This window comes from Spodoptera frugiperda, chromosome 12, assembly GCF_023101765.2.
Source record: "Spodoptera frugiperda isolate SF20-4 chromosome 12, AGI-APGP_CSIRO_Sfru_2.0, whole genome shotgun sequence".
Classification (NCBI taxonomy): Eukaryota; Metazoa; Arthropoda; class Insecta; order Lepidoptera; family Noctuidae; genus Spodoptera; species Spodoptera frugiperda.
The window spans coordinates 9,694,784-9,722,187 of NC_064223.1; the positions used below are offsets into that span (position 1 = coordinate 9,694,784).

Consider the following 27,404-nt stretch of genomic DNA (forward strand, 5'->3'; position numbering starts at 1 on the left):
ACAGACTTAAATCACCCAAACACCGCGAACTAATTAATTCAACCGATTTAATTTTAATATTCATGTATATTCAACTTATATAAAATATGTATAAGTAAGTAGATAATCTCCATATATATGTATCTATGAACTTAGGTCAAGAAATCAGGTTTCATGGACATCTGATGGAATAAAACCTAAACGTCAACGGATTACAAAATCAGTATCAAAACATTTTAATGAAGAACTAAACTGATTTCGTTTCGTCATTTCGCGCCTACCTATGAAATGTGTGTCAATTATTATTAATATATTTATTTATCGGTAGTATATGTGTCGTTTTGTTAACTATGTGTGCAATAATAGTTCATCAACGGGTCATTCAATAAAAGTATTGTTCACATAAAATTACCTAACAGACAGACACTTATTATGTAGACGTAAGGGGGGAGGTAAGCACAGATGATGAGTAACAAAAGCTTTTGTATTTTTATGTATATAGCGCCCAAGTTCCATTACGCTTATAAAATTGTATGGTATGGTATAAGCAACGCAGACGGATCACCTGATGGTAAGCAATCGCCGCCGCGCATGAACACCCGAAACACCAGAAGCGTTACAAGTGCGTTGCTGGAGAAGAAAGGGATTGGGAAGATTAGGAAGGGGGATAGGGAAGATGTAAAATATATTTGAAGAAAAACTGCTGTAACCAATGTTTTAATTAATGTAAATAAACTATTATACATAGTAAGCCGTAGCACTAAGGAAATAAACTTTACTCAATAGGCGTAGGTATTAATTAAAGTTACATTTGCTTATTAAAGTCCAACGACGAATGTATTATGTTTCCTTCAGTTTATCTAGAGCTGGACCCTCGCCAAACGGATGCATACAATGAAGACGCCATAATTCTCTGACTGCTACACCGTACACGTAATAAATTCCTGTGTCAAAGGTCTTTCTTACACTATTTTGCATAGAAACGTAAGAAAAATAAATAAATATAAATTAATGTTTATATAAATAAGCTATATTAGGAAATAAATACTTGGCTAATTACCGAATATCGGTATGTCCGACGTAACGTCTTCTAATACAAAGGTGTCGTCAGTAAATAGAAGGCAGCAGCTCAATTAGTTCCCACAATAGCTCCTAATTACAACGAGTTACTGATAGCCTATTGAATTATTGCATTAGCCGATACAGCCTACTTTAATTCTAAAACCATTTTGATTCTGCCACTCAGAAGTTTTGTTTGTAGACCAATCGTGAAACTTTCTAAAGATGTATAAATTACATAGTAAGGAGTAGTACGTAATGTAAAGATGAATGAATCCATTGATTGAGTGACACGATCACTCGACGAGAGCCACTCCCAGCTAATATTTTGGAATAACTATCGTGTATCTTCCAATTACGGCTAAACAAACTTAGTAATGACCTTCAGATTACCTCCAGCACTGCATCAATGGACTTGAGTCGACGAAGTTTGGAAATAAATCAAACAGCATCTATTCACACTTACGTACAATAATGCAACTTTTAAAACAGACAAAATTGCCAAGGTTTATCTGCCCGTAGATGACAGACCATATACAACAAGTAAATAATTGTGATACCGCTGCGTATAATGTATGTGCATATTTAAATCTGTTAGCCAAATAGGCAGACAGCAAGACTTGAAGTAGTCTCATTACAATAAGTAGTTAAACACACAACCTTTTGTCAGTTACACGAGCGGTAGGATCAAAGTGGTATCTCGATCGGTTAATTTGAATTGGAATTACCTACGGAGGTAAATATGTGAAGTCAATGACCATAGTATGTATTCAAAGTGACCAGAAAGTGAGCAAAACTTATTAATGTGATGTGAACAATTGAACATTTGTTTCTGAAGTGGTAAGTTGTTATTATAAGTATCTATCGTACCTATTTACTAAGTATGTAGCACCTATTTCTTAATCTCATTAATCGGTAAAGCACAATAGTACAAAAACCTTCCTCCTCTTATACATTCAAACAATAATTTGTGACATTGTGCAATATTTATTCAATTAACATTGTTTTTTACAATTTCCGGAGGTTCCATAATTAGGCAAAAAGGTACGTTATTGCATAACGTATTGGAAGTAAACAAAAATTAAGGTAAAATGGCATCATATATTTGGCTAATACCGCACGCACCGTGCGGCGATGCGGTGGCTGGTCCATTTAGAGGTACCGAGGTACCGTACTCAAACAATGAGGTAACAGAGAAAAGTCCGCTGCGTCATTTCGCACCTCTGTTTTATCTAACAATTTAGTACCTTCTCTACAATCATCGCGTTCTTAGATAAAATAACAAAAACTTACATTTCAAGCCTAGAAGAATCGACATTTTATTTTCTCCGTGGAAATAAGCCTTAAACGTCCATTTATCTCCGCCTACGCATCATTAGCATTTTTATTAGAATACAAATCGTTCATAATTTAACATTATCAGACGTTAGTTCTTTGTGAATTTTCATAATGGAGTTCAACCACAATAAAGGCGTGTAGGCGTTTTAGTACAATTTCTCATTTTGTCCGCGCATCTCACATAGGTCTTAACTAGCTAAATGTTAGCGGTAATCGCTATTTACTTTGCGGTTAATTCGCGTGAAACCAGAAATCTATTAGCTGAATGGTAGTTGTATTTTTTTCATTGATCTTACTATTCATTGATCAACTTCAAATATTGGAAATTGTAGTAGCATGAAGTTTAGAATTGTGGTTAGTACACATTGGACTAACCGTCCAGGATATCTTAAGTCCGTTACGTCGTAAGTTTAAGATTCCGTAATCAATTGAATGTATTGTTGAAGAAAAGTAAGTCACACCCAATGAAATGCCAAAACCTTTGCACCTTTGTCATCGCTGACGAGAAAAATGCCCGAGGCTTAGACAGTGTTTAATATCAACGCAATCCTTATGCGAAGTGGCATTTAATGAATTATAATAATTTATCACGAATACATAATATCTGTACTTAAGTAATAGAATAATTTAAATACTTGTGAAGCAGCTGTTGTGTTGTGTGAATGATTAACACTTCAAGCTCTTGTAATGACGGATGGCTGTGTTACACCGGTCACATGCGATTTGACCTGACCCGTACTAGCATTTGGCATACTTTTTTGTTTGCATTCAAACTCTTGGGGCCAATATTATTTCGATTTTATCTTTATTAATTACTGTTCAATACCCAATTTTTGGGACTGACACCACTCTTCTTCGATGATTCAGTAGACTTAATATTTTACATCAAATTAAAAGAACGCTCAAAAACGAATCTGATAATGTGCACGGTCGGTTGTCCGACCGTGCACCGTGTTTTCATGGTAGTATCTACTGTAGATCCTGGCTTACAGGAGTTGTGGCAGTACGGGACGTAGTGGCGGGCTTATCCCAAAAAAATGTTATACCGACAGAATTTACAAACAATACTTATACATAGATCAATCTCGCATAGCAACACAGGTTCCGTGGAATTGTAAGTTATTGTAATTCGCCTAAAATGTTGTAGGTAAATGTTTACATACATAATATTATTTATTTCGTAATAGGGTAGTCTCTAGCCGGAGTGGGCGGCAGATGTCCTTTGCCGGCCGCCAGCTGTGCCTCGCGCTGTTTACGCTTCGCCACGATACGCTCGTGCGTGCGCTTCATCTCCAAGATTTCTTTCATCTCTTCTTTGTCTTCATCCTTAACACAAAAACAATCAATTAACGTGCAAACTTTGTTATATATATCTTCTTGTTGCATTGTTAATTTTCTACCAGTTCTTCTTCAATATTTTGCAAAAGTTTAATAACTACAGAAATGTCCAATTCTGAGATCTTTAATATTCTCAGATAAACCGTTTTCCTATTTGCAACCACCCCATTTTGCCTAATTAGTATCTATTTGAATACTTCTCTAAAATAATATGTGAAAGTGGAGGTGTGATTTTTTATATAGAAGTGTGTTTAAATAGAATGTGTTGAAATATTTTTGAAACGTTACGTAAACTAAAATTTTGAAAATGCGTATAGGCAGTGTTATTTGATTTTGTCTGTATGCTAACTGTATTTTATACCTTTTGATTAATTCTCAGCACAAGTGCTCTCTTTCCATTAGCCATTGGTTGGCTGTAAGCTAATAGGTTCTTGAGCCTCTGCGCCGGAGGCACTCCTCGCTCCACCACCAGTACTATCCTCGCCCACTGGCGCTGCCACTCATTCCGTGTCTCCGCAATCTTCTGATACGTGTTCCCCATCATGGCGATCAACATGTTCACCAACAATATCGCCACTATTATCATGTACACCACGAACAGCAACTGTAATGGTGTCGCAATCCGTTCAAACTGGTTTCCTTCTGTTATTATATGTTTTTAGTAATTTTGAACCTCTTAATTGCATTAATATCCGATTAGTTAACACGGAATTTATAAACATATTTAAGTTGTCAAAACACGTTCTATTAAAATTGTATCAGGCTGCAGTTATTGAGACTGTTTCTAACATCAAATTAAATTCATGCAAATTAGTTAGGCTTATGTTGTGTCTGAAAATGAATTAAACATTTTATTCTAACTAAATCATTACGTCTTACTTAATGACTCCACTGTGTCTAGGCAGCCTTTTTGTAAATAAGTTACCTCACGAATGTGAATAGGCACCTTGAGTCATTAATATTCTTTGAAATGTCCAACTAAATAGAGAGTAATCTATTCTGCGAGTTGGGATTAGCACAAAGTGTCATAACTCGTCAGTGTCGACGTTAACCAAACACGAGGGGCGTCGCGTGTAACCTTTAGTTGACATAACGTTACGGGAGAACATCTCTGCGAGCTGTAACCTCGATACTAACTGTACCGGATGACGCTAACACTTGATGACCATGTAGTTTTCAACTATGGGAGTGACAATAGTCATACACATCATCTGTAGGCGTACATTCGCCGAAAGCGAAAGCTGACAAGTTTTTATGAATTATTTTCTTTTTACAACAAGATCGCGACACCCAACTTAGTCAGTATTAAGAGAGGATTAGTATAATATTAATGCCTACAAAATTTTTAAAGTATGTCAATATATTACCATCCATTAAAGTAAATAATATCGATTAAGTAATACCGCCTTGAATGTTAATCAACATTTATGGAAAATTACATTAAATTATTAACAGCGTTTGTGAACAAGGCTTTGTCATTTCAAAGCTACCGTTTGGTAAGTAGCGAGCCAGTATTTGCCATGGGGTCCGTGTCATAGTTTAACATTTCGAAATGTGTGTGAAAATCATACATCATACATAATATTGCGTAGAAATAAATACTACCGAAACATTACTATGAGGAAAGGGATCAAGGATGATTACAGATTCTGTTTAGAACGTGTCACATTGCGACATACAATTCAATGTTAATAAAAGCAACATGGTATTTGTGAGACTTCATAGGATTCGATGCATGTCGTTTGTTAAATATGTCCAATGACCGTTCTCTTCTAAATAGTGATAAATCATGCTCAGTGATTTACTTGGATGCTTTGTCTCAAAGATCTAGTGTTCTCAAGCCAAGCTGTTAAGCGGAAAGTTGAGGTTTGATTGTTGTACAGACTATAGGCGATTCTTCTTACCACATTGATTAATTACATTTCCAACTCATACATATTTACATCATTGTATGTTTACTGAAAACTAATAAGTAAATAATTCTATTGACTACTTGACTACAGTACCTGTACCTACATACATACGGCTTTATGTTAGTTTGTGACGGTCCATGCCCTGTCTACTTCATTCTAATAAATATACTTATACAAATACTTTACTATACCTACCATACATTTTAACGTGATTACCATACCTTAGCCTCGATCTCATGATCGGTCCGGTCGAAGGCACCATAGTAGTCGGAGAAGGAGGTGAGCGACATGAGGAACATGGCCATGATGCTCTCCATGGGCGACGGCATGGGGTTCGATACCGAGTCGTCTACACCTTCCGGCGTATTCGGATTGTCGAACGATAGAAATATTATGTAGTACGCTACAAGCAAGAAGAAATAGAATAACTATTTGGTCACTAAATACTATTATAGGTTAATATAGATGTGACGTTAGCTTCATAATAGGGATGATGACGGGGTATGAAAATTTAAAAATCTGTTTAGTCCGTCAGTTAGGTAATGAAAACATATAAGACACGTCTTTTTTTATTTTGTTAGATAAGATACATTTAAAAAAAAACACACTTAATTTTCCACTATCTCAATTCTTTTAATCAATTACAATACTCAGACAAAACGAATCAAAGTTTAGGAGTGGGAGCAAATGCGTGATTTCTACTAAGGTATAATATGTACCTAGAAGTGACGTTATGCGATATTTTAAATCGATATAATTATCTTCGAAAGTATTTGTTTCCGTGAGTAAATAAAAAATACTTGTCTAATATTTTAGAGTAATCTACAAGACGGACATTAAAATAAAAATTAGTCATTGCTACAAAGTTAGTAACCAAACAGGTGACAGTCTAGGATTTGTAAACTTCTATTGTGATTAAATGAACAAAGAATGACCATTGCAAGAATCTATTAATCACCTTCCTCATCAGTCATAAAGAAACTAAAAGATTTGTATTAAGTAATGTGTGGATTAGCAATGAAGGTGCGGACAACGTAACAGGTTACCGGGGCTCCGACTCAAAGCAGGAGAAGGAACGGGGTGGTTTTTAGTCAGTAAGAGTCTCACACTCCCTCCCGCCTCACCCAAGGCGGGAGAAGTCATTAGATGATTTTCCCCCCACCAAAAAAAGCATAATATGAAAAAGGTGAAGTGGAGTTTATGAAACACGTACCTTGAGAAAACCCCATTACAAAGACCAGATAAATACAGACAAATCGAAGTAGATCTCCCATCACCATTCTGTATATCATCACTACGAATGGACCGACAGTTTTGAAGCCTCTGTAAAGTAAAGAAACTCCTAATTGTGTTTAATTTCACTCATTTATTTTCTAGACATTAAAATTAGAAATTTCTTTTTTATATTTTTGGTAATATGCCCAGTATATGGCAATATGATCAAGACCTATCACCACAATATAGTGCTTAAAACAAAAATTGCCATAATGTGCACCTCTACCTACCCCTTCGGGGATTAAGGGCGTGACGATATGTATGTATGTTTTATATTTTTCTTGATATATAACTTTTCTTGGTAATAATAAGTTTACAAATTATTGTCCTAATTAAGATTAACTCTGTCACCTGCAAAAGAACAAGAAGTATGGTGCAGTGGTGAGCATAATGATGACGGCTAGATGGTCCTCTTCCTCATCAGCGCACCACAAACGCAACGTCGGCAGGACGAGCATCAAAATACAGGACAGGAGAAACATTACCCTGGAAACAGTCATCATCTAATTAAAAGGAACCTTTTTATCCATGATTTTATTTTTATAACTTCTGAATTCTCTGTCTCGTTGGTCAAGTGATCGCAAGTCGATCGATCGATTGAGTCGGGTTCGATTCCCGGTACGGGTTAAGTCGGTTCGGTTATTCGAAAATTTCTCAGTAGTAGCACGGAGTCTGGAATTGTACCCAGTATAAGGCAATAGGTTCGCCCCCTATTACATGAGACTTATAGCACAAATAGTAAAAAGTGGGTATAAATTGTGCATTACGTGCCGAAATGTGCTCCTCTGTCTACCCCTTCTGGGATAAAAAGATAGGCGTGACTTCTAAGTTCTCGAAGTCTGAACGATTTTTATTAAGTTATTTGGTTTCATCATTCTCAGTTGTCACATAAAATGTATACTGTTTCCTCGTCTAGGATAGTATTATCTTATTTACTTACTCACCGTGATGGTACTGTGCTCAGGTTTTCAACAAACATTTTGAGTCCAAGAAATCTTGCTTCTCTTAGAGCGGCCCCCACGTATGCTAGAGCTCCCACCCATAGAAGAAGTTCTGCTGATATTCTAACCTAAAGCAAACATTACCTTTGACGCAATTTAAGTTTACAAGCCTTAAATGATGATAGTGTACAAAAAAGATATATCAAAAGCTCTTACTTTAGCTTGCCAAGACTCAAAGTTCATTAGTCTACAATCTTCAGTAAGATCCTCCCACCAGCCTTCCACATCCGACTCTCGAGGCCCTAAAACGTACCAAACAATCCTTTAACTTCTACTTTCATAATACTAACATACATAAGTAAGTATTTATTCAGAAAAATGGTACTTCATCTCGAAACTCTTTTAACAAAAGCTGCTTATAGAAGGAATAAAATATTACGTTTATCTTTATCCTTTTCCTTGGAGTGACTCTTGAAACGAGCGCATTGCGGTCCATCGGGCTTGCTTCCATTCATAATCTCCACGGCTCCCGGATCAAATTCCGAGCCATTCAGCGGTATTGTACAATTTTCTACAATAGAAAATATATATGTGACTGGGAAATGTGAATAGTAGTAAAAGTACTAAAAGGAATAAAAAGTAGTGAAGTAGATAAGTGATAGTTAAGTTTATTGTGAAGTAGATAGTGAAGTAGATAAGTCATAGTTAAGTTAAGTTTATTGTGTCATAGTTAAGTTTACCACCTAAGTTTTATGTGTGGAAAGCAATAAGGAATTGAGTATTGAGATAGTCATATTCTTTGCGATATAAAGTATGGTGTTCATTTCGCAACATTTAACATTTTACGATGTATTACAAAATAGGAGCAAGTTCTCATGATTACGAGAAACGAGATCGATAACCGTTCGGCACCTTTATCCGATGCTTCAACTTGGCCCTTTGACATTATCTGGTAAATTAATTCAGCGCGGCCATTATATAAATACAGCTAAACTTAAGCCTCCTCAAATAATAAAGCATCGAAAGGTGAAAGTGACAACGAAATGATTGTGTTTTGTGGTTTTCGAAAATGAAAGGTTAAAGGTCCGATCATTTATTATAGCAATAAACCTAAACCTTCGTCTTTATGAGAACTTGGATTATGGTGATCATTATGTAATACGGTACAATAAAATCAAGTACTTGAATGACAAATTGTGGCCTAAAATGTTATTGTTTCCCCGATTCTGCTTTTTTCAAAGAATTTAATCTATGGAGTAACTCTTTATTTATGCAAATCCTAGGCTGTTTGGCTTTAGATGCAATAGCCGAAATAGCTAATATCGATTATAATCGATAGCCATCAATCGTGTGATATTTTGAAACTATAATTAATGGATATCTGATATTTAGATAATCATGTGTTTACCATATTTTAAAGCTAGCAAAACGACACGCGGTCATCTGTCTTACTTACCTACTTCGATAACCAAATCAGTATCATTGAGGGGTCCAGCTGTAGCGTTTAATGCAGTCGTATTCAATGCTCTATCGGGCGGGCCAGGTCTCAGAGTGAAGCACACCAGAGATATTAAGAAGTAACAAGAAAACAATATGAACTGCCGGTAGAATCGGAACTTTACAAAAGTGTTCCATTTCGTCTTTAGAAGATCAATCAACATTCCTTCTAGGAGGCCCAAGTGTTCATCTTTTTCCTACAGAAATTGGAAGAAAAGTCAGTTACCATAAGTTTATCAACGTTTAGTACGACGTATAATCTAATTGTTAATAAACTTACTCCAAACACCACCAAATTCAACGCAGAATCCTTACAAATACACCCAGTTTCTGTATCAATGGTGTCGACCTGGCCCAGAGGATAAGCAGCGCAAGTAGTAGCACCAATCTGCCAGTAGATCTCCCGTTCTATGTTGAGGATGTGGAAGAACATCTCCGTGCGAGCCAGCTTCGCAGCGAGGGTCAGAGGAGTCAGGTTTAGGACATTGCGAATGTTTAAAGAGGCTCCCACTTCGAAGGCCATGTCAAATGTTTCCTGCAACGGAATTTATCAACAGTTCCCCGATTTTTCAATGCTTTTTTTTTTCATCTACTAGAGGTTTCTTCATACTAACCATCTTCTCATAAATAACGAGCATATGCAACACGGTGTTGCCATTAGTATCTTGCTTGTCAGGATCAGCACCTCGTGCAAGGATAAGTCGATAGCACTCCTCCTGGCCTAGACACGCGGCAAAACTTAAAGGATACTCGCCCCAGTAAACGTAACTGTAACAATGATTGGCCTGAATCATTATAGTCTTTGTGATTTTACGTGATAGAAACATTCTATCAGACTCCCCCAAGAACAATACTAATCTAAATCTGAGGACTATCTAGCGGGTATAACGGAGCTCCGGCTCGAAAGGCAGGAGTAGGAACGGGGTAGTTTTTAGTCAGTAGGACACTCCCTGTGATGGGCGAGATCCCAAGGCGAGAGAAGTCATTTGATGATTATTCCCCCTCAAAAAAACAGTACTATACTAATACTACAAATAAGAATAATTTACCCATTATAAATTAATTATTATGTTATCGGCTTACTCACGTGATTGTTTGACGAGGAACTCGACTAGTTTCAAGACACATGACGCGGCGATTGTTGCGGAATGCTGCTCATGAATATGAGCCTCTAGCATGGCTTAAAACTAGTCGAGTTCCTTGTCAAACAGTTACGTAAGTAAGCCGATAACATAATAATTAATTTAGTATGTCTCATGAAAGTTATAATAAAATTACCCATTATAATTAGTTTCCGGCTGAACATTGACCCACTCATGGTCAAAGGAGTCGTTGCGTGATGCCTTCTGGTCCTCAGGGCACATGAAGTTCCCGTAGCATCGTTCGTGATAATTGGCTCCGGCATCCAGAAGGAACTTCACCATCGTCGGGTCTTCGTTTACTATGGTTATGTGAAGTACACTTTCTCCTACAAGCATTTATTTATTTATTCATACAAGTAGAAGTTAATTGAACTGTAAGTACAATAAGAGGTGGATTAAAGAAATCATCAAGAAGTAAAAAATATTGCTTTTTTTTATGGAATAGGTGGCAAACGAGTCACTTGATGGTAAGTGATCAGCGCCGCCCATGGACACCCGCAACACCAGAGGAGTCATAGATGCGTTGCCGGCCTTTAATAGCAGTACTCAAGTCATTGCTATGTTGTTATTTCATTGCTACTTTACAGCTACTATACAGATTCACACAGTAACAGTAGAGATAGTAGGTATTATATGAATACCTATTACCGACCACCTAAACTAAGGTAATAAATGAAAGGGATGCCAGCACTAAATCACTGTCAGATTAATTTTAGCCTTTGACGGACGTTATCACGCCCTCTATCAGATTGTTCAACGCGATATTATGAAATAACTTCGAGTTAATTAATTGTAGGGAAACAATTAATAGGCGTTTCACAGGTTCCTAATAGCTTTAAAGTTTTAGTTAAAGTTAATAAATTACTAATACAGGTAATTTGTAATCGATATTTACGACACTTTATCAGCTGCTAATGATGATCTAATAGCTTCTCATGTTTCACCAAGAAATATTTTTTCTCATATTATATTAACAAGAGTTTATCTAAACAGAAAGATCTTATGAAATATCGATGTCCAGTCGTTACCAAAACACAGACGAGTACAATATTACTGATGTAAGCACTGTTTGAGTACAAATCGATTTCGTACGTGACTTTTTGCCTGATTCAGAAGTAATGAATCTTATATTGTGTGATTTGTATTGAAATGAACAGACGGTTCGACGCCATTTTATTTTATATTTTCGAGAAGAGAATGTTATAAAATACATATTTGTTTCGTAGTTTCAAATTATTCTACCCCGTATATTTATACTTGACTGGTAGGCTATTAGCTTCGCGAAAAGAGTTTACCAACCCTACAACTATTACTTTTATGCTTTTCAACATTTGTGGACTTCAACTTAAAAATCTATTTAGTGACTTAATCTGTTGTTATTATATAGCTTTTGTCATAATAAAATAAATCTAAACCAAAAGCTAATCGACTAGCCAGTTGAGTCGACGGTTTGATCGCTATCGAGAAAATCATCCATAAAAGAAATTACTGCTATGCGATACGACCTATGCACTACAAGATATGCGCTACGACACACGCGCTACGACTACGCGCTGCGACCACGAGCTACGACTTAACCACTACTTGCTACGCGCTACTATAATCGCGCTACGACTACGTGCTACGAACTACGCGCTACTATAATCGCGCTGCGACTACGTGCTACGGACTACGCGCTACTATAATCGCGCTGCGACTACGTGCTACGGACTACGCGCTACTATAATCGCGCTGCGACTACGTGCTACGGACTACGCGCTACTATAATCGCGCTGCGACTACGCGCTACGGACTACGCACTACTATAATCGCGCTGCGACTACGTGCTACGGACTACGCGCTACTATAATCGCGCTGCGACTACGTGCTACGGACTACGCGCTACTATAATCGCGCTGCGACTACGTGCTACGGACTACGCTCTACTATAATCGCGCTGCGACTACGTGCTACGAACTACGCGCTACTATAATCGCGCTGCGACTACGTGCTACGAGCTACGCGCTACTATAAGCGCGCTGACTACGTGCTACAAGCTACACGCTACTATAATCGCGCTGCGACTACGTGCTACGGACTACGCGCTACTATAATCGCGCTGCGACTAAGCGCTACGGACTACACACTACTATATTCGCGCTGCGATTACGCGCTACGAACTACGCGCTCCATACTACGCGCTAACACCGATGTACAACGAGGTACGAGCTACGACTACGTACTACGAGCTACAAGCTACGACTGTAGTAGTTTGCTGCAAATTAGTGTAAAAAATTAAGATTTAGTTATAAAAACTACATAGAGTCACTATATAAAATATGCTTAATAATTAAGCATATTTTTATTGTTATATTACCAATAATTATTATTGGCAGTATGAGCTATATGCAGCACTTTTTGCCGATTAGAATAACTCTAGATATCGTGACCAGTTGAATCATTATTAACATCAATTGATTTTATGCCTTGTATATCTTAAACTTACCGTAATATTCGTCCCCCATATAAACGTCGTTAATTAGCTTTGGATAGAAGCGTAACAATCTCTTAGCCAGATTAGCTAACAGCGAGGAAGCGTTCAATAAACACAGGTGGAGAATGGTTTCACCAACAGCACCTCGCTCCTATCGACAACAAAAGAAGAATGCATTTAGAAGTCAATCAGTACATATGAACAACGTTATCAAAACTGTTTTACTTTAGTCCGAAACACCTTTGACATTTTGAAATTCTGTTAGATCCTTACTTTGAGGTCCCAACATAATTCCCTATATCCAGATGGATTAGCATCGTACTCTTCTTGAGTGACCAGCGGCCAATCTTTTTCCACGTCGAATTCTTCATCTGGGTTTTCCATTCCTCTTAAAGGGGGTAGCTGAAAATAACAAGGTTATCTTATTACACTGGTATAAATAATTATAGAACTATTTAATATTTATAAGTAAAGCAAGGATCTGAAAATCTAAAAAAGTTACTGCTATTGGATTGAAGAAGCTATAACTCTCGTATGCCGTAACATATAAAACAATAGGAAACACATTGTGTCTCGCGTGGATTCGCGTTTGGACACACGAAGGGTTAAACATCTTTTGATGTTAAGTCTTTATAACAACATTGTCTCTATTTTCATGAAAAAATAAAAAACTATATTAACATTACCAATTTGTGTCTAGACCTCTCCTTGTTCCTCAAAAGTACGAGATGCGATATAGGTATATATCGTCCCTTGCCCTTGTTGTATAAAAACGGTTCCACCTTGGTTTTAATGGCATGGTCTATCTCAGCATACTGTTTGTTTTGGAGGGCTCTCTTCATCATATCCACTAGGAGACCACCGCCTTATAATAAATAAAAAAAAAATACTATCTTTATAACAGTACCTAATTAAAGACAGCTAAGTAGCGTGATGGCATCTACGAGGCTGGTATTGGTTGGATGCTAAGAGCTAAAAGCTAAGAGCTAAAAGATCAAGTTTACTACCGTGCTAGATATTAGAGGAGTCTATGTCCAGTAGTTGATGGATTAGGCTGATTATAACAATGATGATAATTTGATTATGTACTGAAACATCACTTACCTTTAATATCAACCAGTTTGTACATCTTCTGCTGGGATGTCCCAGCTTGTTTCTTAACACCACTAGTGACATTGCTCTCAGTATTACCCATGGCTTCTTAATGCTGCTAAATATCACTTTTAATAAACTTCCGCCTATATACACTTTAATAAATTGGTGGAAACTAATCGCTTACACTTTGCTTATCGATAAAACGCTATCCGTTGCTATAACGATGGCTCCCATATCGTAACTACAACTTTACAGTTAGGTACGTGTAACAAACAGGTACAAATAAAACTATAGATTAAGGTTAATCTGTTTATTTTATTCATCGTTAGTACATAGGTCGAAGGATCAAATAAAATACTTCCAATAAACTCAGGACAGATGCACTGAAGAACAGCCCGCCTATACCACCGACTGCCACTGTGATAATAAAAAATATAATTATGAGTAATTTAATGATACCTATGCGCATATGTGTAGCGATAGTTGTGCCGATGTGTTGGTGTATACTAGTTACAGTTGCTTTGTGTACATGACATATCGAATACATTGTATACCAACAATTATTTAATCAATCTTATGGAAAAGTTACAGACTTATATTTTTTTACTTTGATGAACCATAACGTCACAATTTTTGTTTCCATAAGAATTCGGTGTGTGTGCCCAGAGGTTTAAAACGCTCGCTTCTCATGCATGTGAGTGACGGTTCGAAACCTACCAACGGCAAGTACCAATGTAACTATTTCCGAGTTATATGTACTTTCTAAGATTACTTAGACACCACTGACAAACCATAAAGAAAATACATAGTGAGGAAATTCGGGCTTATAATTTCTAATTGTAATTTGTAATCGCCAACCCGCATTCAGCAAGCGTGGTGATTAATGCTCAAACCTTCGCCGTGTGAGAAGGGGCCTTTTGTCAGCAGTGACCACTGTTGATGTGATGGTGTGATACTGCGATTGTTAGGTTAAGAAAGACATAAAACGTTACATGTAACTTTTGTTCCTATGAACTGAGTTATGTATCAAATAATATAACTAACCAACTAAATCCAGTTTGTCTCGCAACAAGTTCCTTTGGTATCGTAGCGTTGGCAATGATGCCATTCTAACCTCCACAAGCGTACCTACACTATTTTCATCTTTCTCCCATCTCCTGTTAACAACAAAACAAATTTTAAAGATTTTAAACTCTAAAGCTAACAAGTTAAATATGATTTTTAATAATTGTTGGAATTTACTTGGAATAATGAATCGTTTTAAGTTCACTTTCAACACAAGAAGGCAAACAATTGTCTTTTGTTATTTTGTCCGCACCCAATTTTTCCTTTAGACCTGAAAAAAAAAAAACACTCATAGGTATCCAGTCCCGTTTGAATCTTAAAGTTAAAAGCGTAAATCATCGTAAGTACCTTCATATACGTTCCAGCAGGTTATTCCAGAATAATTACAATACAATTCTTTATCTGAAAAGACCAAACATTTGTAAAACTTGTGTTAGTACCATTGCTATAAATCATTTTATACACTGCTTACTATAGTAGCGCCTAAACTAATTCCTTTATCAATACTTCGCTATACAATTCGAATGTGTAACAATTGGACAGGCGCTAACGCTCAGTTATAGGGGACACCGTGATGGGTACTCACATGTAGGATCTCGTACTGGGTGCACACAACCACATTGCTGATAGAATTCTTTAGTTGTTTCTGCTAAACGACAAGCTCCATAAGAATATACCTGGAGAAGTACAAAACACTATATCCAACTTCATACTTTAAGCAAAAAAAAAGTAATTCAGGCACTTTAAGGGAGGAAAATCATCCAATGACTTCTCCCGCCTTGAGTGAAGCGAGAGGGAGTGCCAGACTCTTACTGACTAAAAACCACCCCAGTGCTACATCTGCCCTTCGAGCCGGATCCCCGGTAAGCCCGTTAGGTAGTCCCGATCAAGCATCAGTGCTACTGGGCCCCATCGAATTGTGATTTTGGCTGGGTGGTATTCCTAATGTCTATTTACCGGATAAGTGTGAAGAAGATCATCAGGTACTTCATGCAGATACCGGCACTGCCTGACTTCAATAGGCTCCGTCTTCAACTGTTCACCGTTTACAATCTCCACCACAGAGAACAGGAAAGACACATGATTTTCTATGAAAGTGTGCACTATTTCTTTCAACTTGCCGTCTAAAAACTGTGTAGACAACTCTTCAGGACTATGAATTGATATCTAGAAAACATTAAAGCTAGATTACATAAATCAGTCGGGTAAAAAAGCTTATTGTAAAATCCTTTATCTTCTTTAGAGACAAACAAGGGAAAATCTTACTTCAGCATCAGACAGCAAGCGAAACATCAACACTCCCGGTCCAGTGGTTCTGTTCAAATCAAACAAGCTGTTTTCTCCCCTAAAAATATATGTCAGATAACAATTTGTAATTATGTCCGTCCGTATCAGTTCACACGATGATCTTATCATCATAACAAAGATTAGATTACTCACTTGTGTTGTAGAGTGTTGAAGGAGAAGCAAGGCCCGTGTTCCGAGTCTACTTCACGGAAATATTCGCAACATGGAAACTCCACATCGTTATACCGACACTCAGACACCATTTCCTGACAGCTTTTGTGAACCTGAAGCGTCAGTTATGAATAGAGTCCTACGAAATTTTAAGGTTTGTGGTTTTCATTAACTATGTGTAATGTTTACATGGGTAATTTTAAGAAATAGTTACTAGAAGAAATCTGCAGGTTTGAAATTAATCATGAAAGTATGATTTTTTATATCCATCAAATATAAAGTTTCGCTTTTATTAAGAATAACTCAGAGAAAACAAATTAAAAATATCTTAAGGGGCAACGTAAAGCCCCACCACAAAGCAATTCCATGAACTCAAAGTCAAATAATTTTTACTTCCTGCTCTTACAAACTACTAATGACTCACTAAGAACCATAAGGACCAGTCTTTATGTTAAACACAATACGTACAATATCTATTTAAGGAATAAGTAAGTTTACTTAGAAAAACAACTACAAAACTAGTTATTTAGTCACTACCTAACCTTTACAACTTTTACTTTTGTTGATCTTACGTACTAAAGTTATTTTTACTCAGACATTATAGTTGCTTTATCTGTGGCTTAGTATCTGAATCAGACTGGCTAGATTCCATAGTTATGATCACTATGAGTACTGTTCGGATATTGGATTGTCAATTTTGTTCTGTTGGGTTTTATTATTGTTGAAGGTATTTTCAACCACCAGGAACTTATTGTTATGACGATGACGATTAACAACAGCTTTTATAAAACAATAGGGAACGACCATTTTGGTATCTTATCTTATTTTCTCTATGCAAAAACCTTTTCTCAAAGACTGTAATTTAATCTTGAAAAATCTTATCAACGTCATCTTTCGAAAGAGTCGTTTGCTCCCTAAAATAACTTACTCGTTCAATGATTGTTCTCCACGGCACATCACAAGCTACAGACGAACCACACGATATACAAGTGGCGTGGGAGCACTGGCCACGACCAAACAGAGTATCCGTCAGGTACCAACGGAAATCATAGTCCAAAGGGCTCAGGAGGTCCGCTGAAATCAATCGTTTGTTTAACTTTCCCGTTACTGAATGACTGACTGATAAACAACACCCTTTAGCGTAGGAAACTGGAATTTGGCTTACAGTGTATGCACAAGGAACACACAAAATTTCAGTCGAAGCCCTAAAGTCTCTGTTCCTCGGGGAGTGTAGGGAGCGAAGATAGGTTTCTAGAAACACCCACGAGACCAGATAAAAACGCAACCTATCTTATGTTTGCGCCTAGGTACGAAGTCCCAGGCAAAAGTTAGTAATAAATTGAAACCATAAACATGAGGCAATTTGTAAAATGTATGCTCTTTAATTCAAAACAGAATAACTTTGAACTAGCTAAACTTTTTACATTGTTATCCATTTCATTCGTTTAAAATACAAAATGTTTAGTCACGAAATGTTGCTTTTAACTTTATTTGCACAGCAATATTGTATTTTTCAAGCGAGCCCGGCATTCATAAACCGACCTAACAAATAGGTTTATAAAAAAATATATAAATTTTTAGACAATGGATCGTTAACAAATATTTTTATTTGTTTACTATTAGGTAGGTACGAGTACAACTCAATTTATTTCTAGAATACTAATTCCAATCCTAAAGAGTACAGTCTATATTTAGGTCCCTACCTACTCTATTGTTTACTTCTCGTATTATCATAATGGCGACCGCTATTATGAATCAACACGGTTTGTCTTGTTTGAACTAATTAGAATCATAGCAGTGGGAACTAACACAGAAACCGCAAAGTAATTAATGATTAATTTGTGTCAAGATTGCCAATAATCAAATACTTACAAAAACTGTGATGACAACAAGGATAATTGATGATAGCTAGCCATTGAGTAAATGAAGTACCTAGACCTACTTGCACTTCTGATGAATGAATAAGAATAATTATTTTCGAGTACAATTCATGTTACAACCTACTATTGGAACTCTATAGATCTACTTTAATGAAGACAACTGTTCCTGAAATACTTAGATACGTGCAATAAACAGTTACTAATTAATGTGTATTATTAATGAAATACCACCTGTCTGAGGTTTAGACTTATGTCTATATAATATAAAGAAATGGCCACAATTTCTTCACCTCATCTACCAATAATTCCTCTTACCTGTTCACATATACTTACGGTACAGTTTAGTAAATTTCCTTAACGCCAACTTAGTAGAATACTCCTCACACACAGTCACTCCTGGAAACGTAGTGGTCCAGTTTAAGTAGAGAGTATCAGGAGTGAAGTTCACTTTCACTCTGAGGTCTCCTGTATCCTCCATCATCAGGTAGAGGCAGAAGAAACATGCAATCAGGACCATCAACCAGAATACCCTGGATTCAATAAATAATTACATTATAATCGCCGCCATCATTCAATAAAACGAGCTCCTTTTTTCTGATTCCCTACCTGGATATTTATTTCTTTTATCATGATAATCTGTTATTACAGATAAGGAAGCCTACATAATGCACAATATTAAACCAGGTTACTTAAATATTGTGTTTAGATAAGACTTCATTCATTATTTGCCAAAATAGCATAGGTACGAGTATTTGCGTCCAAATAGTGGGTACCTATTTGTTTAAGCACTGCAGTGACCAAGCAATAGATATAAACGAGTTGATGACGATAACAGAAGTTTCTCAATTCTGATCGAAACGAAGACTTTATGCTGAACGAGCAAAATTTGATCATACAAAAATAGTCTCTAAACATTGGAAATAACGTCTATTATGGGAGTGAGTGAGAGAGGACACGGGTGTCCGCTTGTAGATGTATGATAAGCTCTTCCCACCTGGACATCAGACTTCTATCCGCATCAAACAAATAATGCAGTCCATGCACGCCACTACTCCGACCAAAGAATATAAACCTCTTTTTAACCGACTTCACTAAAGGTGGAGGTTCTTTATCGCGTCGCACAACTTCAGCGGCTCGCATATTCGTGACAAAACTTTTGTTAAGTACCTGCTATAAAATGTCACTACACTTTGAAACTACTATCGCAATTAAGTTATGATTTATTGCTACAAACTTGTACAAAACTATTGCATGTTTATAAAACCAGATAGATATTATTAAAAAACAGTGTAATACCTTTAAAAGCTTTTTAATAAGCCACGATTTCATGCTACGGGAATAATTATTGGGGGAAATGATTAAACATTTGTTAATTAGCTAAAGTATGTACTTAAATAATTTGTGGAATAACACGACATTTGATTGGGCACTTAGATATATTGTGAGTGGATTAAAATACCATTTGTTGTTGAAAACTTTTATTAAAATAGTGTAAAAATAAACAATTACAAATGCAACTTGTATGCTTTTAAACTAATAACTACGTCTAGTTAAACAATAAGTACTAAGTACTTGGGTAATTCATAAATGATTGAAACAAAACTCATGCACTACGATTTCAAGGCAAGCGACAAGATACACAAATTACATTAAAACAATAGAGATCCATATTCGTTTTTAGATACTCAATGACCAAAATCTAGATTTTACTTGTTAATATTATATTATGATATGACTTTTTATATTTATTCTTTTACAACTAATTACAGCCACAAATACCATATGTACAACAAACCACTATCAACACAATCTCTACTTACCAATACCAATTCTTCAGTCAGTACATCCTCTCTTTACATTAGGCTGTCGTAGAACCTAACTATCTACTAAATAAACATTTAAAAATACATACATGATAATCATTTGTTCAGTCCCAGTTGCATTTTTAAGAACTTTATTTCTTCAGGACTCTTATGGTTGCAAGACCAGTCATGCAACGGACATAAACATACAGAGAGACAACAGAATTGATTAGATTGCCAATAAGCAGTTTCTTGCGTAACAAAATTGACACCAGAGAAAATACCTTCCATAAAACTATATTTAACCATTTTTTTTCTGGGTGCGCGACGTGGTCGTCCAAACAAGGGTGTCCTAATGAAACATGGCTTAAAAGTCTTCATTATAAAAGTCAGTCGATTCTGGTAACATTTATTTACCAAACCACTTCTGGAACCAACTCTTTTGTGTAGTAGTAGTAAGAGGGACAACACTCAGGTCCTTCTCCATAGGGTCTGCGTAAATAGCAGATTCAGTTGCCTTCGAAGTGGTCTTCCTCAGCTGGTCCAAAAGGAAACCTTTGCGAAGGTCTATCAGGAGTTCTGGTTGAGGGTGCCGGCGTTCCCACTCGGTGGCTGAAAGAGGAAACATTCGTTTAATATCTTAAAGATAAGCGTATATAGTTAAGACAATACATTGCCATTAAAAAGGTTACAAGAGCTTAAATAATCTAATACGCGGGTTAGAGTTACGCCTTACAATCACAAGTTAAACTGTGTAAGTCATAAAGATAGAACAGAACCTAATATTATGAGGATTTTCTACAGAAATCTGAAAATAGTTGCTTTTCGCCATAATTTACCAAATTGGCACCGACTTCTAACCTATCAGTTAGTACTTATAATAGTCATTTTATGCTTTTTAGTTTCAACTTTTTGTTTTTGGTTTTTTGAAGTCGATTTTTTAAACGCAGTTTTTTTTTTATTTTATAAACAAATATTAATGACCTAATCAGTTAATGTATGCAGTACGTAAGGGTATCATAATGGATAGAGTAGGTATTCAGCATCATAGCGTGATGCTTACGCGGCGGAACTCATTCCATGCCCTTGATGAGTGTGTAGAGATAATGAATACGAGTGCCACTGCTAACTACAATTAAATAAATAATAATACTTTTTATGTTTATTTTTATAATATTAATCCTATACAACACTGCGTACTCGATACCTATTTCCGTTGGGTAGCTACTTTTTATGTGATGTTTATAAAAATGTTATTTCTGTAATATATAGTACTACCGTATGCAGAGCACTTCGTATTATCATAACTTATAATTATAACTTATATATCATAACTTATTTATCATTTGCAAGTAGGTTCCCTTATTGCCTAAAGATTCTTTCTGGAGGTCTTACTCTACATGTTGATGAAACGTATTTCTATAGGGTTTCTTCTCATTCAATTTTAAACCACTGACAATACTATGATGAAATCTAAATAACTCTAATATTAATGAACCTATATTGTATAAAACTTACGACAGTAAGGATCCTTATCAGTAGTCAGTACGAAGTACGCTCCCGTGGCTCGTGGCAATCTCCCCTCGCCCACAGCTCTGATGCCCATCTCTGAACATGAGCCCACCCTGTCGCAAGCAGCCTTCAAGCTGGCGTTGACCCTGGAATCATATTGCCATTAAGAAATGTCTAGATTACATCCATCACCATCAATAGTCCGAGACAGTCCACTGCTGGACAGAACTCTTCTACTACAAAAGATGCCATAATCTCCATGCTTGGCAAAAGAATTAAAGATCACAGTTTATAAGAAGGGTCGTCAGAGAACGCTGCTATTGATCTCGGTCAAATCTATAGTCTACTCTGCCATCACATATACAGCTAATCCATAGATAGTAATATTATTGGTTGAACTTACCCTTCATATGTCAAGTCCCACCTATGTCCCCTAAAAGTACAGTTACGGTTGATCAATGATTCAGTGAAGAGTAAATATGCGCGGCCGTGACTGCATATCGCTTGCTGAAGTCCTAAAGGAAAACCAAATAAATATAAGTATGAGCTATAAAACGCTAAAAGCAAATGTACAGCGGTTAATGATTGTAGGTATTAATATGACTTACTGGACGAAAATGGAATGAGCCGAGACCATATGGAGGTAGTTTCGTTGTAACAGCCCGGCTGTTTCATGCCACCGTTTGGATAGAAGTCTGCGTGACCTGAGAAGGACAAAGAATAATCACGTAAATATTGAATAATGACGAATACTTGTAGGTAGATATCTCTTATCATAATCCAAAGAATCGGTTAAATAAACTAACTTGTGTAACGCCGTAGAATGCATATTGGTGCGCTTACCATTAGGATCAGGAAAGCCGAAGCCTATCCTCGAGAGCAGTCGTCCGTTAGTGTGTATAATGTCTACAAAGTCCGCGTCTTGAGGGTCCAGACGTTCCGTAGAGTCTGTTGTCCAGAAACATGGCTGAGCTGGATCTAGGCCTGGGAAATAGAAACAAAATATAGGCATAGATCTTAAAACTACCATTTTTACTCTCTAAGAGGTCTTACTAGAGAAATAAGCGATAGTATTTTCAGTACTAACCTGTAATTCGTGCAACTTTTCCCAAGTGGTAAGATACATACGAAGCGATATGAGCTCCTAGACTGTGTCCAACTAAGTGCATGTCTTTCGTTCTTACTCCAGTTTCTGTCATCATTCTACGCATGAATCTGAAAACATGATGAGCCTTGTAAACTTCTGTTACGACCACGTAGAACTTAATTTCTTTCTACTCTGCTTTGTGTCCGAATATCTTTAACACTTTCTTACCCAACAATATCAGAGCCTACTCTCCTCGTGTTGGCCACTGCCCTCCAATACTTCCAAGTGTTCCCACCACCACTCCAATCTACCGCAATGACGTTCACATCCGCCTTAAAAACACGCAAAATAATATTATATTTTGACATTTGTAACCGAGATAAGCTAAACAAACAAACCGGAGTCCTTGTCAAAAACTCACCCATTCCAGAAACGCTTTAGTCATGTCATTAACCCAAGATGCATTACTGTGACTCATGAAGCCATGAATAATCATCACTGTCTTTCTATTCGGTTTGAAGTCCACCCATTCGAGACCGAATTGGGAACCAGGAAACACCTACAAGAAAAACATATTGAAAACTTATTGTTAATACAAACAGAACACAATACTTTAATAGGTGTGTAAATATTAAAGATTCGAAAGTTTTTTCTTCGACTTACCTGCATCCTGGTAGGCATAGTTCGCGATGAAAAGTAAAAGTGCGTGTTAACTTCGTCAGATGAATCTGGTCTCATATTGAAGAGGCTTACAATCTGCCGTGACAGTGTGCCCAAGCCGAAACAGTCGACTGTGCCCGGTACGGGAAGGCCAGTTGTTGTTTCCTGTCAAAATATTTTCACTAGAAATATAAGACCATTTCCAACTCTTACCCTAAGTTACTTCGTCGGCAACTCAGCACAATATCTGTCTTTTATTCATTCAACCTTATCGGTCGCCATCTCATCACCAATATCTTTTCTTTCATATTCTTCTTCTCATAAAATGTATCCTTGTTAAAATTTTTTGGACGGTTTTTTACGATTTATATGAGGATACAAGCTTACCACGGCATCTGCGAACCCGACTGCATCATCACCGATATCACCAATTTTGGTCGTGTCATTGTGCTGGTTAAAATTTGCAAATTCTAGAAGATCTTCAGGGTTGATGTGGTTCTCCACTGCGAATAAAAACATTTACAATTGAAGGATCGGTCGCTAAAAAATAGCCTTAAGTATTGTTTTAAATAATTTATAAGGATTTCTTTGTAAAACCGCTACAGGAAGTCGTCGAAACGAAAACTCTTTTTCTATTCCCTAGGGAAAGGCGAGGGATTTCAGCTTTACTTAATATATTTGTTTCTATGGGTTTTTTCTTAAGTACCTAAATTCTAAGGAATGGAATAGTTTTCTTCTTTGTTTGTGGAATGGTAGTTCATAGTTCTTGTATCATAGTAAGTATAATATCTAAAAACTAAGATCAGGCACTGCATGTATTGTACCTTTGTACGCTACGGTACGGTTTAGTAACAGTCACCTTGCATCAAAAACCTATGCGTGCGGATTTTATTCCCATACGCCCTTCGGCCAAAACGAGCGCAGTTTCCAAGACAACGCTGACGACTCGACATTTTCCTGACCTCGACCAAGTCATGTCGTGAAGACGTATTGAATAAGGACAGTTTCTTAGCAAGTACACAGTTGCACGGCAGCTTTAGCACGCGATGCGATCGTACGAGTTTGTCTTCGAGTAGACAGTTTGCGTCCGCGCCCTCGCAATATCGTACCAGCATGCAATATTGCAAAAGCCTATTTACCTACCAGTTTTGTGGAACATGCTAGCTTAGTGCAGAAGAAACTGTATTTTAAGACATGTAATGTCCCGATTATGTCCTCCTTATTTAAACGATGTGTGCAAATCCATAGTGATCCAGTGTTAATTACAATTTGAATCCTTTTTAGTGGTTGTTTACGGGTAGTGAGTAAATATTAATGTGTCCTCACACAATCGCTGTCTGTCGCAGTACTACAGTGCATCATGAGACCGTGACATGCCATGAATAAAATTAGTGCCATACAATACTACGCTCACTATTGGCATTGCGATTTGAACGACATGCCTTATTAACGGACACTTCTTGTTTATAGTTTTTATTAGCAATGAAACGGTCATGTGAGTCATTCTAACTGCAGATAAAATTAGGTTCCTATTTTGTTTTTATACCACTTAGTACTTGTTTTTATACCCACTTTTAATCTATCTAGCTAGCTTACGTAGGGGCTTATGTACTTTCCCACCGAAATTATAGACAAAAAATATAAAATGTGTCATTGTCATACCTATAAATATAAGAATGTTAATATCTAACTGTAAAACCTAGGGTAATGATTTTTATTACCTATATGGGTTATGGGTACTAAAAAGTGCCTACATAAATATGGCGAAGTAGGTTAACTACCAGATTTTAATATCCTGACTATAGGTCTAGGTTATAGTGCCTATCTCCCTACTACATACCTATACGCAAGTAAATGAATATTCCTTATGTGAAATTGGCATAAAAAGTAATCTATACTATCCTATATCGTGCACCAGGTATGAATCAATTTTATTTACCTCGATGCTGTTACATCCCCCACAAACCAAACATTAATTTACCTTTACCTACACTTCACATTACCTAATAGAATAATAATAGCTACGCTACGCAACTATTACTCAGTTACTTTTTACCTGGACGAAAATAAAACACAGGACAAATCAGTATTATTGCAGTCACATCTTTCACAAACATAATTAATTTCACATTTTTACTATTATCCAACGCCTAACATTCTCCTAAGTACCAATGACCACGTAATTTATGATTAGAACACAAGTTTAGAGTACAAAAATTACTCCCAAACTGACTCTTAACTACGTGAAACTATTTAATTGATCGTAAGATTACACATACACGCATGTTATTAACAGATTCATTGAAAATTATTATCTACACGAAACCATCTAATCGGATGTTCCCGCCAAATTACGATAGATCAACATTCATATCACGAACAAAGACGAGGGAAAACAAATAAAATAATCAGACGCATTGTCAAACATCAATCAATGTTTATGTCAAGGACATTTTAAATGAGTTAAGGTGTCAATGTTAATTTATAATTAATTAAAAACAACTTACATTCGTCAGTAGTCACCCACGCGTGTTGATAACTTTTTTCAATATTTAAAACCAACAATACACTAATCAACAAAACACAACTTCCGAAACGTTCCATTTTTGAAAAAAAGTTTTTTACTTTTTTATTCGCTTTTATTTTATTAAATACCAGTATTTTTAATCGAAACTGTTCGAGCAATATTGTATTTTATTTTTTACTAATTACAATAATAATAATTTATCGCACAAAACCGGGCACGAGTACAACGCTGCCTGCCTGTGACATTGACTACCGCAAACAAACGCTTTTATACAATGATTCGCATGAGCCACCTAAGTATTTCAAGTTCTCGATATCAGCGTCCTTCAGGACATCGAAGTATTGGCTCGATAATTATGCTGAGTAATTCTTAATAAATATTGTCTTATTAATTTCAACGTCAACTGAGACCTTAGGGAAACCCCTTGGCCGCAGAGATTTATTTTCAAGCTTTGCAAAAAATTCCGTAGCACTTACTTAGTAAGTACCTACTCACTTTTGCCAGGAAGTTTATTCGAGATAAAACATTATGTGAATCACTCAATTCGAATTACTGAAATAGGATCTCACTATAAACAAAGAATACAAGTAGACAAGTGCAGTTTATTCGATGATGAATCTTTGTTTTCCCTAATTAATTAAATAATAATTTAATTCCCAGATCGGAGTTAATCCCGTTTACCTCCTATGCAGGTAAATTCTTAAGTTCATTGCAAATAAATAACATTAATGCTATACAAGTGCATACTAAGTATCGTCTACGTCATCGTCAAAATTAAATAAGTAAATTATTTTAATTAGAGTTGAAACCAAGGGATGAAAAATGATGGTAAAAGAAATGGACGGCCAATGTAAACATGAGTAAATTGTGTGACGAATTTAATATAAAGAAAGAAAAGAAAAGTTTATGATAGGGTAGGGGACAATGAAAGAACACGTTGCGCCGACTGAGGACTCCAAGCAGTATCCTTAGTTCAAGTTTGCTTTACGTTCGGTGCTCTGATTGGTTGGTTTAATCAAACCGGCCAATCAGAGTAATCAGAGCGCCAAACGCGCTCTAAAGTAAAAGTACGTAAAGTAAACTTATACTCATAAAGGATATAGATAAGTATGGATCTTATTTTGTCGCGTCGCCGGAAGAATATTTTAGTGGATCTACATGCCTACCTATATTTACCTACTCATTACAAAGTACCGTAATGTGTCTTCATATGCTAATGTGAATTGATGATATATCACTTTACCGTATATTTATGTGCCTAACAAGCATTAAATAGGTACGAAGTTTATTAAAAATATAATAATACCCCAAACCGAATTGTTCGATGACTCGTTGATTTGACTGCTTCCTCGGTCGCAGCAAG

General features: G+C 36.5%; 2 protein-coding genes across 2 annotated transcripts; both read right to left on the bottom strand.

The window, feature by feature from the left end:
- Nucleotides 1–3,403: 3,403 nt before the first annotated feature.
- On the bottom strand, nt 3,404–14,228 carry LOC118263015 (transient receptor potential cation channel subfamily V member 5). Its single transcript, XM_035574748.2, has 16 exons — nt 14,060–14,228; nt 13,642–13,820; nt 13,229–13,357; nt 12,968–13,106; nt 10,619–10,808; nt 9,955–10,108; nt 9,621–9,875; nt 9,300–9,537; nt 8,283–8,414; nt 8,060–8,145; nt 7,847–7,971; nt 7,254–7,388; nt 6,841–6,950; nt 5,849–6,030; nt 4,076–4,318; nt 3,404–3,702 (listed from the first exon to the last, which is right to left on the bottom strand). Exons 1-16 carry the CDS (start codon nt 14,148–14,150, stop codon nt 3,550–3,552), a joined length of 2,541 nt encoding a protein of 846 aa, XP_035430641.1. The 5' UTR covers nt 14,151–14,228; the 3' UTR covers nt 3,404–3,549.
- Nucleotides 14,229–14,345: 117 nt separating this feature from the next.
- LOC118262291 (uncharacterized) lies at nt 14,346–26,703 on the bottom strand. The gene is made up of 19 exons (XM_050697651.1): nt 26,022–26,703; nt 23,902–24,017; nt 23,518–23,679; nt 23,276–23,413; nt 23,083–23,186; nt 22,855–22,982; nt 22,611–22,751; nt 22,376–22,471; nt 22,171–22,282; nt 21,774–21,913; nt 17,502–17,647; nt 16,556–16,686; nt 16,382–16,460; nt 16,073–16,282; nt 15,702–15,792; nt 15,464–15,517; nt 15,293–15,386; nt 15,095–15,207; nt 14,346–14,467 (listed from the first exon to the last, which is right to left on the bottom strand). Exons 1-19 carry the CDS (start codon nt 26,116–26,118, stop codon nt 14,376–14,378), a joined length of 2,244 nt encoding a protein of 747 aa, XP_050553608.1. The 5' UTR covers nt 26,119–26,703; the 3' UTR covers nt 14,346–14,375.
- Nucleotides 26,704–27,404: the final 701 nt, after the last annotated feature.